General features: G+C 37.5%; 1 protein-coding gene across 1 annotated transcript; it reads left to right on the top strand.

Moving 5' to 3' along the window:
• Window positions 1–529: 529 nt before the first annotated feature.
• On the top strand, window positions 530–13,450 carry LOC107701539 (glycogen phosphorylase, muscle form-like). Its single transcript, XM_016503582.1, has 20 exons — window positions 530–910; window positions 2,400–2,501; window positions 4,110–4,188; window positions 4,287–4,390; window positions 4,483–4,614; window positions 5,344–5,455; window positions 5,646–5,728; window positions 5,831–5,974; window positions 6,701–6,793; window positions 7,359–7,505; window positions 7,791–7,954; window positions 8,702–8,816; window positions 9,017–9,118; window positions 9,211–9,358; window positions 9,569–9,627; window positions 9,710–9,851; window positions 9,956–10,163; window positions 10,419–10,553; window positions 10,721–10,787; window positions 11,938–13,450. The coding sequence occupies exons 1-20, from the start codon at window positions 668–670 to the stop codon at window positions 12,085–12,087; spliced, it is 2,529 nt and encodes an 842-aa protein (XP_016359068.1). The 5' UTR covers window positions 530–667; the 3' UTR covers window positions 12,088–13,450.
• Window positions 13,451–14,240: the final 790 nt, after the last annotated feature.

The raw sequence follows: 14,240 nt of genomic DNA, 5'->3' as shown, positions 1-14,240 counted from the left end.
TTACAGGTGCTGGGTCATATGAAGTCTTCATAAGAGGCTACATTAAAAAAAAAAAAACCCAAAGGATGACATGCACGTTTAATAATTAACGTATAATGTAATTAGATTTAATGTTGACAGCCCGTTTTCGCTCTTATCTCAGTGTTATTTACATTTTAAAATAGTTAATTGTTCGTTTCTGAAAAAGAGACGCAAATAGAGATGGTCCCTAAATTGAGCGTGAATAAGAAGCTAAGAAACGCGGAAGCGTCGCGTTTTTAAGGTGGAACGGATAGCGTCAATAAGAAGCTGCGAATAAGAAGCTGAATTCAGCCTCGTATTCTACGCTTCATGCAATCCAGAATGGCTGAGGCGTATTCTTCACTTTTGGTGTGAAAGGGCCTTTACATGTGCCAAAAATAGAAATGTATTTAGTTAATAAAAAGTAACTAAGTAACGCAATTAGTTACATTTTGTAGGGAGTAACGCAATATTGTAATGCATTACTTTTAAAAGTAACTTTCCCCAACACTGGTAGCCATGTATAGAGGGGAGCGCGCTTGACCCTGAAGCATCTGCTGGAGATCACGGTGACGCGCGTCGCAACACACGTCACGCAGGACGGGAGGCATCACGTAGACTAATATCCCTGGTGCACGAAACCTACTATTATATAACAATCTACAAGATGTCCAAGCCACTAACGGACCAAGAGAAGAGGAAGCAAATTTCCGTGCGAGGTCTCGCCGGGGTTGAAAACGTCGCAGACCTCAAGACCAATTTTAATCGCCATCTGCACTTCACTTTGGTTAAGGACCGAAATGTTGCAACGAAGCGCGACTACTACTTCGCCCTGGCGCACACCGTCCGCGACCATTTGGTGGGAAGATGGATTCGGACGCAGCAGCATTACTACGAGAAAGACCCGAAAGTAAGAAAGTCAAATGCCGCAGTTTCATCCTACAGTCCGGGGCCGCACGTACACCACTGACAGACGGGAGGAGGTGGCGAATCACACAACCAGGGACATAATGTTGCGCAGTAGAGCCGCAACACTGCAAAATAAAAAAAGAAACATTTCTATTTTTCTTGCAAGTGTAATACTGTGGTATTTATATTACATCAGGAAATGCCGCTTAAAGCTAATGGTTCGGCAGATAGCAATGCTTTTTTTTTTTTTTAACAATGGCATAATCTTTCATGACTTCATGCCTGCATTCAATGTCCTGCAGATCAATTGACATGAATGTATTGGAAGAGCTTTACTGTGTGCCCTTGACAACTGTATCAACAGGTCAAATTGTTATTGAATAATTGTCGAGCGTGCAAGTTCGAAAAATAAATTAATATATGCACATCTTGGTTAAAACAAGTAGACCTAACAGTTTAATTTCTCCTATGCCCAATTGGAAACATCGATGAAATTGCTGCACTGAACCGCTGAATTTACAAAAAAATCCAGCAAAAACATGTTTTCTACATAATTTCAGCATTTGGTACGGTTTTTATTTTTTATAAACCTAATTAAAAATCTTCTACTGATTGAATATGTTGTCATCATAATGTCATCATAATTCTTGCATGCATTATTGTGATTGGTTTTCTTTCTTGTGTTTATTTTCTTACAGAATTGTGAAAGAGAAGGTCTGGTGTTGCCACAATGAAGCTAGTTTATATACTTTATATATGTATTAGACTATAATTATAGACCTCATTAGCAACTTGAATTATAAGTGATGTTAACTACTGACAGTATTTTACTCCAACATGCATAAGTAATCCTAAAATTTGAGCTTACCTACTTTGCAAGTACTCATAATTCCTACAGGAAATGTACAATTCTATGTTCTTTTTTTTTAAATTCTAAAATAAAGAGCTAAAACACTTTCAGTCTTAAAGTAAACAAAATAATAATAATAATCGAAGGGTAGGTAGGATACTCTTTCTTTGTATTTGGAATTTGTCTGGCATCCTGACGGAGTGTTTAACCTTAAATGTTGACAGCTAATGGTGCTATTTTTACATGAGCTACGTGTCAGAGACACAGTACACAAAAATTCTTCTGTCCTAACCTTTGTTGTCATTTATAGACGAGGCTAAATATTACAAGCCATTTTTTTGTGCACTAGCAAATCCTCCATGATAGTTGTCATTGTGCGACGTACAGTGATTGAATGTTTTGCAGTGGTGGTCAGTGAGGTCTCAGACATCCATTACAGATTAGGCTTGTGTTGTGCACCTGTCACAATAATGCTTGTCACTAGATAGGCTAGTCTGCTCAGCAGCAAGGGCTTTTATGGCTCCTACTTCACTGTTGCTCTAAATGGCGCTCAGCTGTTGATGTTAAATATAAAAACATCTTTTTAAAATGTTATTATCTTTACTTTTTTCACCTTTCTCCTTCTTTGTCTCACCTCTAGCGTGTGTACTATCTCTCTCTGGAATTCTACATGGGGCGGACCCTTCAAAACACCATGGTAAACTTAGCTTTGGAGAATGCCTGTGACGAGGCCATCTATCAGGTGAGAGGAGATATGTACAACTGAACACTAATAGCAAATTGAGTGCTGCAGTGATGAAGTATTTCTGTATGCCAACCTGCAAGTTAGGATAGGATTTTTCCATTAGCTTTTGGATAATTACAGTAGGTATTTCTGTGACCAACAAAAATGTATGATTCTTACATGTTTTGTACATCATGATAATCTTCACAAATGAACACCTAAATACAATTGCCTGAAGTAAAACAGTAAACGTAGGCTAAAAAAACAAACTACACCACGGTTGCATGACGTCAGCGGCACCACCACTAAGCTTCCAACAACTTTTTCAGTCTTTATTTTAATAACATTTCCTGAAAGTTTGATCACAAGGGGTATTACGGATGTATTTTATGTCATAGAATAAAACATGAAAATATTTCAAGGACAGCAAAAACCCATAAAAGAATCCTTTGAATTTAGGACAGTGGAACCAGAAGTGCTAAAATAATAACTTGTTTCTGGGTTTTAGCCTAAAAGAATGTGTCATCTTTGCCAGTGGTTCTCAATTCCAGTCCTCGTGTACCACCACTCTGCACATTTTGTATGTATCTCTTACCGCTTCAGACATTTGTTCTATTCAACCGTAAGTGCCTTGCAAAGTGGACATCCGTACATCACGGGTTTCCCGTGCTCAGGGAGTAGGGAGCAAAGAACACTGTGTAGGGACCATGTCAATCAGAACACAGTTCATCCATGGAGCTCTCTTCTAATGAGCTGGCTATATGAATCAGGTGTGTTAAATAAGAGACACATGCAAAATATGCAGAGCGGTGGCACGCGAGGACTGGAATTGAGGGTTAAGGCTAGATGGCATACAGCAAAAACTACTGGACATGCGCACATCAATATAGCGTAATTTTTCTCACACTGTACAACAATAATTACTATTTTTGCATTATTGTTAGGGGAAGGTTTAGGGTTGGGGTATGTGTAGACTTTAATAAAACACAATCTAATAGGTAGAAAATTCAATTTATTGTTAGCTTCCAGTTTTTGCTGTATCCCTTCTAGCCATAACCGGAATTGAGAACCACTGATCTATGCAGTTGCAGTATCTATAACGAAGTGAATGAATTGTGTGTAATTTCCTAGCGGCACAGACAGGAATTGCAGTCTTTCTGAATGGCCCTATACTGGGTTGTCTCAGCCAGTGGTGTGTGTTTGGGTTGGAACTATTAATTTGTCTAAATAGAGGAGATCTTTAATACATTGGGAACATTATCTGTTAGTATTCCATTCACATCAATGCTTTACCTTTAAAAAATAAAATTTTGTATAAAGAAAGAGGTCATTATCAGTCACTATCATCACCAGTGATACCATAATAATAAATAAGGAGCTATAAATAAAGAGCTTATGGATGAGATCTAGAGCTGTATGTATATGCATTGTAATACTGCTAATCTTGGATCAGTTGCTACTGGTTCTTTAATTCCAATTAGGATATGAATCATTCTAGATACACACTGCTATGCTGAGAATACCTACAAATATGTGTTTGATAAAAGATGAGAGCATGCTTCGTGCTCTCAGAGGTTACATACCTTCTTTGGTTTCTTCTTGCTCTCATATTCTGTTTCTTCTCAGCTGGGTCTGGATATGGAGGAGCTGCAGGACATGGAGGAGGATGCTGGCCTAGGCAACGGAGGCCTTGGTCGACTGGCAGGTGAACTTAGTCTCTTTAAATGTGCTGATCATAAGATTAATAGAGGGCTTGTGTTTATGGGATGGTGCTTTAATTCACTTTATTATTTTTTTCTGCAGCTTGTTTCCTGGACTCCATGGCAACCCTGGGCCTGGCAGCATATGGATATGGAATCCGATATGAGTTTGGAATCTTTAATCAGAAAGTTGTGAATGGCTGGCAGGTAAAACATACTTGCAACAGTATCTCAGTGAAATGTTTTTCACCTCTCTTGGTGCATTTGGCTCTCAGTAAATGACTGACATCATCTGGCAGGTGGAGGAAGCGGATGATTGGCTGCGTTATGGCAATCCTTGGGAAAAAGCCCGGCCTGAATACATGCGTCCTGTGCATTTCTATGGTCGAGTGGAGCACAACCCTGATGGAGTGAAATGGGTGGACACACAGGTGAGAGCAAAGAAACCATGTATCTACATTTATTTGGTATGGAAATGCCTTTATTCACATTTTGAAATACAATCTCTTTTTTACTTGTACATGACCATTCGAGTTTGGGGTCAGTAAGATTTTTTTTTGAAAGACATTAATACTTTTATTCAGCATAGAGACAGCATAGAAACTGATAATAAAGACATTTATAATTACAAAAGATGTATATTTCAAACAAATGCAGTTCTTTTGAACTTTCTATTCATCAAAGAATCCTGAAAAAAAAAAATCTTTGTTTCCACAAAAATATTAAGCAGCACAACTGTTTTCATATGAATAGTAATATAAAATAATAATAATAAGAAGCCATCAGTTTATCATATTAAAATGATTTCTGAAGGATCATGTGACACTGAAGACTGGAGTAATGGCTGCTGAAAATTCAGCTTTGCCATCACAGGAATAGATTACATTTCAAAATATATTAAAAGAGAAAACAGTTCTTTTAAATTGTAATAATATTTCGCAATATTACTGTTTTTATTGTATTTTTTGATCAAATAAAAGAAGCCTTATTTCAGAAACATGAAAAAACATATCTTTTGAACAGTAGTCTACATCAGGAAGGTCAGTAGAGCCTAAAGCAGAATAACCAATATGCAAAGCAAGACCCAAATTGTGTCATTTTTTCAGATGTACTGTATCTGTACGTTTTCCCATTACATCTGTACCTGTTTGACTCACCAGGTCATCCTTGCCCTTCCCTATGACACACCTGTCCCAGGATACAGAAACAACATTGTTAACACAATGAGGCTCTGGTCTGCCAAAGCTCCTTGTGAATTCCACCTCAAAGACTGTGAGTGTTCTCCAATCAATCAATGAATGATCGTCAGACATTTGAACATTTAACATCATTCATTTATCATTCTGTAAATATCTAGTATTATATGTAAATGTAATTTATTAATAAAAATCTGTTGAATGGAAGTACAAACTGTGTCTTTAAGCCTTAGATCTAGTAACAGAATTTCTGTTTCCCTAAACAGTTAATGTTGGTGGTTACATCCAGGCCGTTCTGGACAAGAATCTAGCTGAGAACATCTCCCGTGTGCTTTACCCTAATGACAATGTGCGTGCAACTCAAGTCCACTCAAGTGATTCATATTAAGAAACAAAACTCATGACTCTTGGAGCCTAAATGTAAACAGATCCTCCTGTTTGTATATGTCAGTTCTTTGAGGGGAAAGAGTTGCGTCTGAAGCAGGAGTATTTTGTGGTGGCTGCGACTCTCCAGGACATCATCCGCAGGTTCAAAGCCTCCAAGTTTGGCTCGACTGAGGTCGTGCGCATGGATCTGACCACACTGCCAGATAAGGTAAGACAGCTCGGGAGCTCTTAGTTTCATGTTAACACACTGGACTGTAGAGAACATTCAACACAGTTCGTGTCATATCTGGTGTGATTTATTCACATTAATAATACTGAACAATAAAACTTAAAGGGGTCATATGATGCAATTTCAAGTTTTCCTTTCTCTTTGGAGTGTTACAAGCTGTTCATGAATAGATAAGATCCCTAAAGTTGCAAAGACTAAAGTCTCAAACCCAGAGATATTCTTTATAAAAGTTAAGACTCGTCCACGGCCTCCTAAAACGCCTTGTTTAAACACGCCCCCACATGTCTACGTCACTGTGTGGGAAGATTTGCATAACGCCGCCCAAATGTTCACGCAAAGAAAGAGGCGTAACTTTTATTCTCGCTGTAGTATTGTTGCTGCCGCCGCTGCCATGTCGTGGAGATGCTGTGTTTCGTTGCTAAAGCGAAAAGGACTGTTTCCTCAACCTGGGAGAGTAGCCTACAATGTCGACTGTTCTGACTCACAGACTGCAAGTACGTTTTCATATTTAGAGGAAAATAATGTGTTTTTTGAACCTTAAACCGCATAAACACATTTCATTACACCAAATACACAAAATAATATTCTTTTTAGCAACGTCATATGACCCCTTTAATGCATTGGGCTAAACAACATTAGTACCAATGAAGGAAATTCACATTTAAAAACTGTTACAGAGGTCCTTCCTTTGTCTGTTTTGTTCAGGTTGCTATACAGCTGAATGACACTCATCCTGCACTGGCCATCCCTGAACTGATGAGAATACTGATGGATGATGAGAAACTGTCCTGGGACACGGTAAGCTGGAAATTCCTTGTCATCTTGTCATTTATCATGCTCAAAAAAGGACATGCAGTCAAGCTGTAGGACTATTAAATTGATTAATATGGGTAATATAAGGACATAAAGTTTAAATTCGCTGATTTCTAGAATGGAGCATTTTTACTGATTGTGATGACATGTTTAAACAGTTATTAAAATTGTAAATCAATTTTTTTATATTTTAATTTTTGCATTTAATGTACATTTATAACATTTATATATATTTTGTGTTATATTACCTTGACATTACTTTTCAGAAAACTAGTTAAAGCTGCTGAGGGAGTGACGACAAATTTGACATCTTTCTGTCTTTTGACCACCATAATCAATCTCTCAATACATTTTTCTCTTGTAGGAATGCAAAAATATATTTGTTGTAGTTTCCTTTCACCACTGTAGAAGTTTACCAAACTATGACGACTTGAAAAGTTAAAAGTTTCTATATAATTTTACCCACATGGACCAACACCATAATGTTGTATTCTATGTTGTATATTTTTCTCTCACTCTGCCTACACTCTGTAATTTTCTTTCTTCTCAGGCTTGGGACATCACTGTGCGTACTTGCGCATATACTAATCACACTGTGTTACCAGAAGCTCTGGAACGCTGGCCTGTCGACCTATTCCAAAACCTTCTGCCCCGTCACCTAGAGATCACCTACGAGATTAACCGACGTCACCTGGAGGTCTGGGAACAGATGTTCTCTTCATGGCACATTGCATTTGAAATGTACTTGTAGATAAAAAATGAATTTGATGTTTGTTGAAGGGGTTCAGATATCAGTAACTGCATAAGGACTGTGTTCACTCCAAATAAGGAGTAAACTGCACAGTGAGGTTATATAAACAACCTCTTCTGCTCAACATGACTCAGCATCCAGTAAATCGCAGATGAAGAAAAATAACTTCCCATGTACTTTCTCGCCTGTTGCGCTCTGTTTTGACCTTGCATCTTCTGTCTTGTTTCTCAGCGGATCTCTGCGCTCTACCCTGGCGATCATGATCGTTTGAGACGCATGTCTGTTATTGAGGAGTGCGGTCAGAAGAAGATCAACATGGCTCATCTCTGCATCGTTGGCTCTCACTCAGTCAATGGCGTGGCACAAATCCACTCGGACATTATTAAAGACACTGTGTATGTCTCTTAACGCGTTATATTACAACACAGTGGCCCAAAAAAGTATTTGGACACTTAAGCCACATTTAAAAATGTATACAAAATGTATACGGTAAGATTTTTAATGCATCTTAAAAATGTTTCTCATCTAGGCTGCATTTATTTGATCAAAAATACAGTAAAAATAGTTATACTGTGAAATATTATTACAATTGAATACATTTTCTATTTTAATATTTTTTAAAATGTAGTTTATTACTGTGATGGCAAAGCTGAATTCTCAGCAGGCATTACTAGAGTCTTCTGTGTCACATTAACTTTCAGAAATCATAATATACCAATTTGGCGCTCAAGAAACATTTCTTATTATTTTCAATGTTGAAAACAGTTGTGCTGCTTAATATTTTTGTGGAAACCCTAAAAATAGAAATATTTTGTAATGTTATAAATGTCTTTTCTGTCACTTTTGATCACTTTAATACATCCTTACCAAACAAAAGTATAATTTATTTCAAAAAAGCCCAAAATTTGAACATGAGCATGTATTTTAAGAAAAGACAACATAAGCATATTGTCCACAGCAATGACATTCATACATTTGCATCTTAAACGCCTAAATACTTTTAAAGGCCGCTATTTATATCAACATAATATGTCTGTCATTACCATAATTTCATATAATGTTTAGCCCTGGTGAATAACTCAGAGATGTTTACAGCTCTAAAATAGTCCTATCTAATTTGTTGGGGCTGATTTTGTGTACAGTTTTAAGGACTTCTATGATGTGGACCCACAGAAGTTTCAGAACAAGACCAATGGTATCACACCTCGTCGCTGGCTTGTCATGTGTAACCCTGGACTGGCTGAGGTTATCGCTGAGGTAAGGAACATTACTGATAAAAAAAAGTTAGCAAAACAGGTAGGAAACACTACTGGGGGAACATACACAAAGTATGATAACCGTAGTTGATACATCTTTTAGTCCAAGCCTTTGGAAGCCATTCAAGAACTTCATGAGAGAAACACTGTGAAATTTAAGTCAGTGTAGACTGAAAGTCCCTGTCTTACGGTAAAAATTAGAGAATTGGAGAGGACTATATCCGCGACCTGAGCCAGCTGAAGAGCCTCTTGAAGTTTGTGGATGATGATGCTGTCATTCAAGACATTGCCAAAGTCAAACAGGTGAGACAAAAAAATCACATTCAGAGGGAAATTGAGCGCATATTCTACATGAACATGATGGGCATCGTGTTATGTTGCTTTGCCATTTGCAGGAAAATAAGATGAAATTTGCAGTGCTTCTAGAAGAACAATGCAAGGTAAAAATCAACCCAAACTCCATGTTTGATGTCCATGTGAAGAGGATCCATGAATACAAAAGACAGCTGTTGAACTGTCTGCACATCATCACCCTCTACAACCGTAAGTTAAAAATAATTCAGGTTTCTCAGGAAACAGCTAAACATTGCTCTAGTTTTACAAGCTTCTCATACACCAAGTAATGAATATCTAGCATGCTACTGGAAAGTTTGGAACTTTTATTTTAGTAGGCAGTATACATTGTGTAGTGTGCAGTATCTTGGTCAGCAAGCTAGTATTTCTTTCCAAAGAAAGTCTATTTTGTGTGATCAGGCATCAAGAAGGAGCCCAACAAGGCCTGGACTCCTAGGACCATTATGATTGGAGGAAAGGTGAGAGTGGTCGCCTCACTGACCAATCAGATGTGTTCTACTGAAGTTTGAACACTAATTGGCTAAATCATGCATCTTTAAGGCTGCTCCTGGGTATCACACAGCTAAGATGATCATCAAGCTGATCACGGCAATTGGAGAAGTGGTAAATAATGATAGTGTGGTGGGAGTTCGTCTGAAAGTCATCTTCCTTGAGAACTACAGGGTTACACTGGCTGAGAAAGGTAGGATGCAAACTTACTGACAGATTTTATTATTGGACCAGCTTCCTGTATTATTGATTCACTCACACTTCTCGCTCCGCTTACGTCTTTCTCTCTTTTTACAGTCATCCCTGCAGCTGACCTGTCCGAGCAGATCTCCACAGCAGGAACAGAAGCTTCTGGAACAGGTAACATGAAGTTCATGCTGAATGGAGCTCTGACCATCGGCACCATGGATGGGGCTAACGTGGAGATGGCTGAAGAGGCGGGAGAAGAGAACCTCTTCATCTTCGGCATGAGAGTGAAGGATGTGGAAGCTTTGGATAAGAAAGGGTGACATAGCAAGCTTCAATTAATGATTTGCTGAATAGCAATTTTAGTTTTAGTGCATTCATTTGTTAATGTTTATAAAAGCTTTATCGTTTTACATTTATTTTATGAAACGTTCATCCACTTAAACGGAGATGTGGGCATTAGCAAAATAAGAAAATTAAAAGGCTCTCAATTTTATTCTACTGAAGGAAAGGTTAGAAATGAGAGTATCAGAAACAGTTCTGCTTGACTTAGCTGAAGTTGGTTTGTTTCCAGATATGATGCCATGGAGTATTATAACCGCATTCCAGAACTGAAGCAAGTCATTGATCAGATCTCTGGAGGATTCTTCAGCCCTGGAGAGCCTGATCAGTTTAAAGACATTGTTAAGATGCTGATGCGCCATGACAGGTAAGAAAAACAACAAAAACAACAAATCCTAGTGCTATGTCTCTCTTTTATTTATTTATTTTTATTTTTTTGGATATCTGTCCTTTTCATTCCCTTTCTCACACAGTCACAGTTTAACACTGATCATATAAATTGCTAAAAATGTTGGTTGTCTGGTGTGATCGCAGATTCAAGGTGTTTGCTGACTATGAAGACTACATTAAATGTCAGGAGAAAGTCAGCGCCCTGTATAAGGTTTGTATTACAAAAAAACCATAAAATGTTTCGGCGTATTTCAGGTAGAGTCTCTAGCCAAAAGCCTTTAGTTTGGGGTAGGTAATATTTATTGTTTTTGAATGAAATCTCTTAAACATCCTGAAAAAAAGTATTACAAGTTCAACAAAAATATTAAGAAGCACTATTTTCATCAGTTGATAATAATAAGAAATGTTTTTTGAGCACCAAGTCCAGCATATTAGAATGATTTCTGAAGGATCTTGCGACACTGAAGATTGAAGTAATGGCTGCTCTAAATTCAGCTTTGCAGGAATAAATTACATTTTAAAATATATTAGAATAGAAAACAGTTATTTTAAATGGGTAATAACATATTTCTGTCAGGACCACTATCGTCAAAGATGATTGAAAATTAGCATACAGTTTGGATTGGCGGTATTATCGTCAAAGATGATTGACAATTAGCATACAGTTTGGATTGGCGGTATGGTTCTGTTCTGGGCAAGAACTCCCTGCGCCTCCATGCAGCCTAGCATGGATGAGAGCAGGGAGAGCTGCAATAACCCCCCAGGGTAAACAGAACAGAACCAACATAAATGTATTGCAGATATCGTTAAATCATTTTATGTACACATTTTAGAAATAGTCTGATTCAAAGGAGAATCAGAAGGCTGAATCCCTACTGACAGAGGAGGAGCTGGGGTTGGAGGAGGGCAATTAGCTATTGAGCAATGCGAAAACTGCTGATAATACTGAGGGACCTTATATATGAATGCTTAGATAGGTGTCGTATTCCTATAGATAGATGGGGATCAGCTGAGAGTCAGCTGATGCGAGCTTGACTAACGTGACCTGCCAGAACTAATGCTACGCTTGATAATAATATGACTGTTTTTACTGTGTTTTTCCCAAGTATTTGAATTGTAGTGTATGTGAACAAGACGAGTGGTTCATATTTTTGGTCCATTTTGCCTGAAGAAGAAGACTGTACATTTTAAATGTGTATATGTGCATACGTTTTTATTTAATTAGGAATGCACTCCAATCGGGGCTTTAAATTCAAGATGGCTGTTCCATCAGTGACAGAACACAAGTTTATTTGGAAATATGTCATATAATTCACTTCTAATTTGTTCGAAACTTGCTCCTCTTCCTCATTCTCAAACAGAATACTAAAGAATGGACCAAGATGGTCATCCACAATATTGCTGGCTGTGGCAAATTCTCCAGCGACCGCACCATCGCCCAGTACGCTCGTGAGATCTGGGGCATGGAGCCTACTCTGGAGAAGATCGCAGCCCCAGACGATCCCCGCTAAGTTGTTCCACAACAACAAAATCTTCCTTTTGTTATAGCCATTCTCACATTCAATTTATTTACCATTGTGAAGATGTATAAAGGTGATTTTAACAGTGACATGTCCTAGGAGATGTTACTCCATCTTGCCGTCAGACAGCCAGAATACCTCACAACTTCTCTGCTTCCCTGTTCCAGCGACAAGCTGTCAGCACATCTAGCTTTGTGGCATGTTTATATACAGTATATGTCGGTGTAAGAATGTTTTTTTTTTCTGTGAAATATTATGAAAAAATATGATGCATTTGTCTATCCATGCCAGCAGAACAGCACAGCTTCTTCCTGTACAACCGAATATACACTGTGAGGGCAAAGTATAGCAAAAATTATTTTGCCACACAGCATGATGATGACTGTTATGGAAACAGTTTGAGAAACCACCATTTTTTTTTTCTTTTGTGTGTGTGTGTGTGTGTGTGTGTGTGTGTGTGTGTGTGTGTGTGTTGTGTTCAAATTTTAGACTCATGATGAAAGATCACTTATACTCTATTTTAGTTTCCGACAGGCAGTTATTACGTGAACAGTCCAAGCTTTAATGAGTTCAAATATGGTACAATAACAGTCGTAACCAATATAAAATACCTGTTGGGATGTCCGTCATGTATTCTGACTGCTCGAAACTACCTGCCTTAACCATACGAGTGTTGTTTGTGTATGTTTAGGTCTATATCTCTGTGCCTGTGTTTCATTGGCCTGTTGATGCTCATAACTTGTTCTTCCACCCGCAGAGCTCCTCACTTTAGCACTTTAGGCATGATCTGTCACTTTTGTCCTCATGAAGCGTTGTACTGTAGTTCTTTCCTGTTGCAACTCTGGGTTTCACACCACACAAAATAAGACCTGCAGGAATGATGGGGTCGTGCAGAAAACTTTGCTTGAATCCAGTGAGGTAGCAAAACTAATATAGCACTGAAGTGTGATTCTCCATACTGGCTAGGCTGTGCTCAAGATTCAGAAATGTATTTACTCAGATATATTATGATAGACTTGTATATTTAGAATAGGAAACAAATGTATGGTGCAGTGCTTTTTGAATTGCAGGAAGTGGCTATTTAGCAGACAATACTTCAAATCCGCAATTAAACTAGGTATAAATTCCTGGTTTAGTGATAATGGATGGTGGTTTAAGTTATGTCTACCCTACATGGACATAACCTAACCTGCAACTTATTTTGTTCGCAGCTCCAGCTGCCACCATCTCCTTCATTCCCCTTCTTTGTTCTCTCTCAATGTTATGCCTGTATTGTGGGTGACAACACACACCAAACAGTCCTGCTGATGCCCTTGAAGAGTGACAAAATGAAATAAAGTGATTAAGTGATTAATCGCTGTTTATGCTTTTTGCAAGTATTCTTATGTTCGTCTTGCAAATGACTTAATACAGAAAGGTTAATGTACACTATCATTGAAAAGTGAGATTTTTTTTTTATTGTAATATATTTTAAAATGTTATTTATTCCTGTGATGGCAAAGCTACATTTTGTTACAATAGTCTTTTCTCTCACTTTTGATCAATATATCCTGCATCCTTGCTGAATAAAATAATTAATTTGAAAAACTTAACACACACACACATATACAGTGTTGGGAAAGTTACTTTGGAAATGTAATAGGTTACAGATTACAAGTTACCCTATTTAAAATGTCATAAGTAGTGTAACATATATATATATATATATATATATATATATATATATATATAATATAGCCTATTTTATCTTTTCTACAAAGTAGCTCTGAAATTATTTTCCACGTAGTCTCTCAATTAATATGAGGTCAACAACTGAAAATGTAATTACTATTCAATAATTAGAAAAAATGCTTTAAATTGTTTTTCTGAAGAACTTTGTTGTCACTGTTTATAAAAATTTAATTTTATAGCGCAGCCACCACAATATCAGACTTTAGCACCTCTTTTTACTTTGAGATCGTTCTGAGGTTAAATACAGATCACATCTAGTTTAAAGATACTGTTTTTGAAATCAAATCTTTGCACAGGAAATATGTCAGGAAACACTGGCATCTAACAATGCCTTGGAAAAAAACAGGTAATCTTAAAAAATAAAGCATATAAATCAACCGAAATAGAAAATAAAACAGTTTTTGAATAAGCAT

Source organism: Sinocyclocheilus anshuiensis, unplaced genomic scaffold (assembly GCF_001515605.1).
Source record: "Sinocyclocheilus anshuiensis isolate Anshui unplaced genomic scaffold, SAMN03320099.WGS_v1.1 scaffold2404, whole genome shotgun sequence".
Lineage (NCBI taxonomy): Eukaryota > Metazoa > Chordata > Actinopteri > Cypriniformes > Cyprinidae > Sinocyclocheilus > Sinocyclocheilus anshuiensis.
Note: the sequence above shows the minus strand (reverse complement) of the source record. Positions and strands in the feature narration are given on the sequence as shown.

What these genes read in the sequence shown, in the direction of transcription:
- LOC107701539 (XM_016503582.1), top strand. Translation starts at nt 668, where the DNA reads ATGTCCAAGCCACTAACGGACCAAGAGAAGAGGAAGCAAATTTCCGTG. An exon ending in TTAACCGACGTCACCTGGAG is followed by an intron (nt 7,506 to 7,790) that starts GTCTGGGAACAG and finishes CTTGTTTCTCAG; the next exon opens with CGGATCTCTGCGCTCTACCC. An exon ending in CCATTATGATTGGAGGAAAG is followed by an intron (nt 9,628 to 9,709) that starts GTGAGAGTGGTC and finishes TGCATCTTTAAG; the next exon opens with GCTGCTCCTGGGTATCACAC.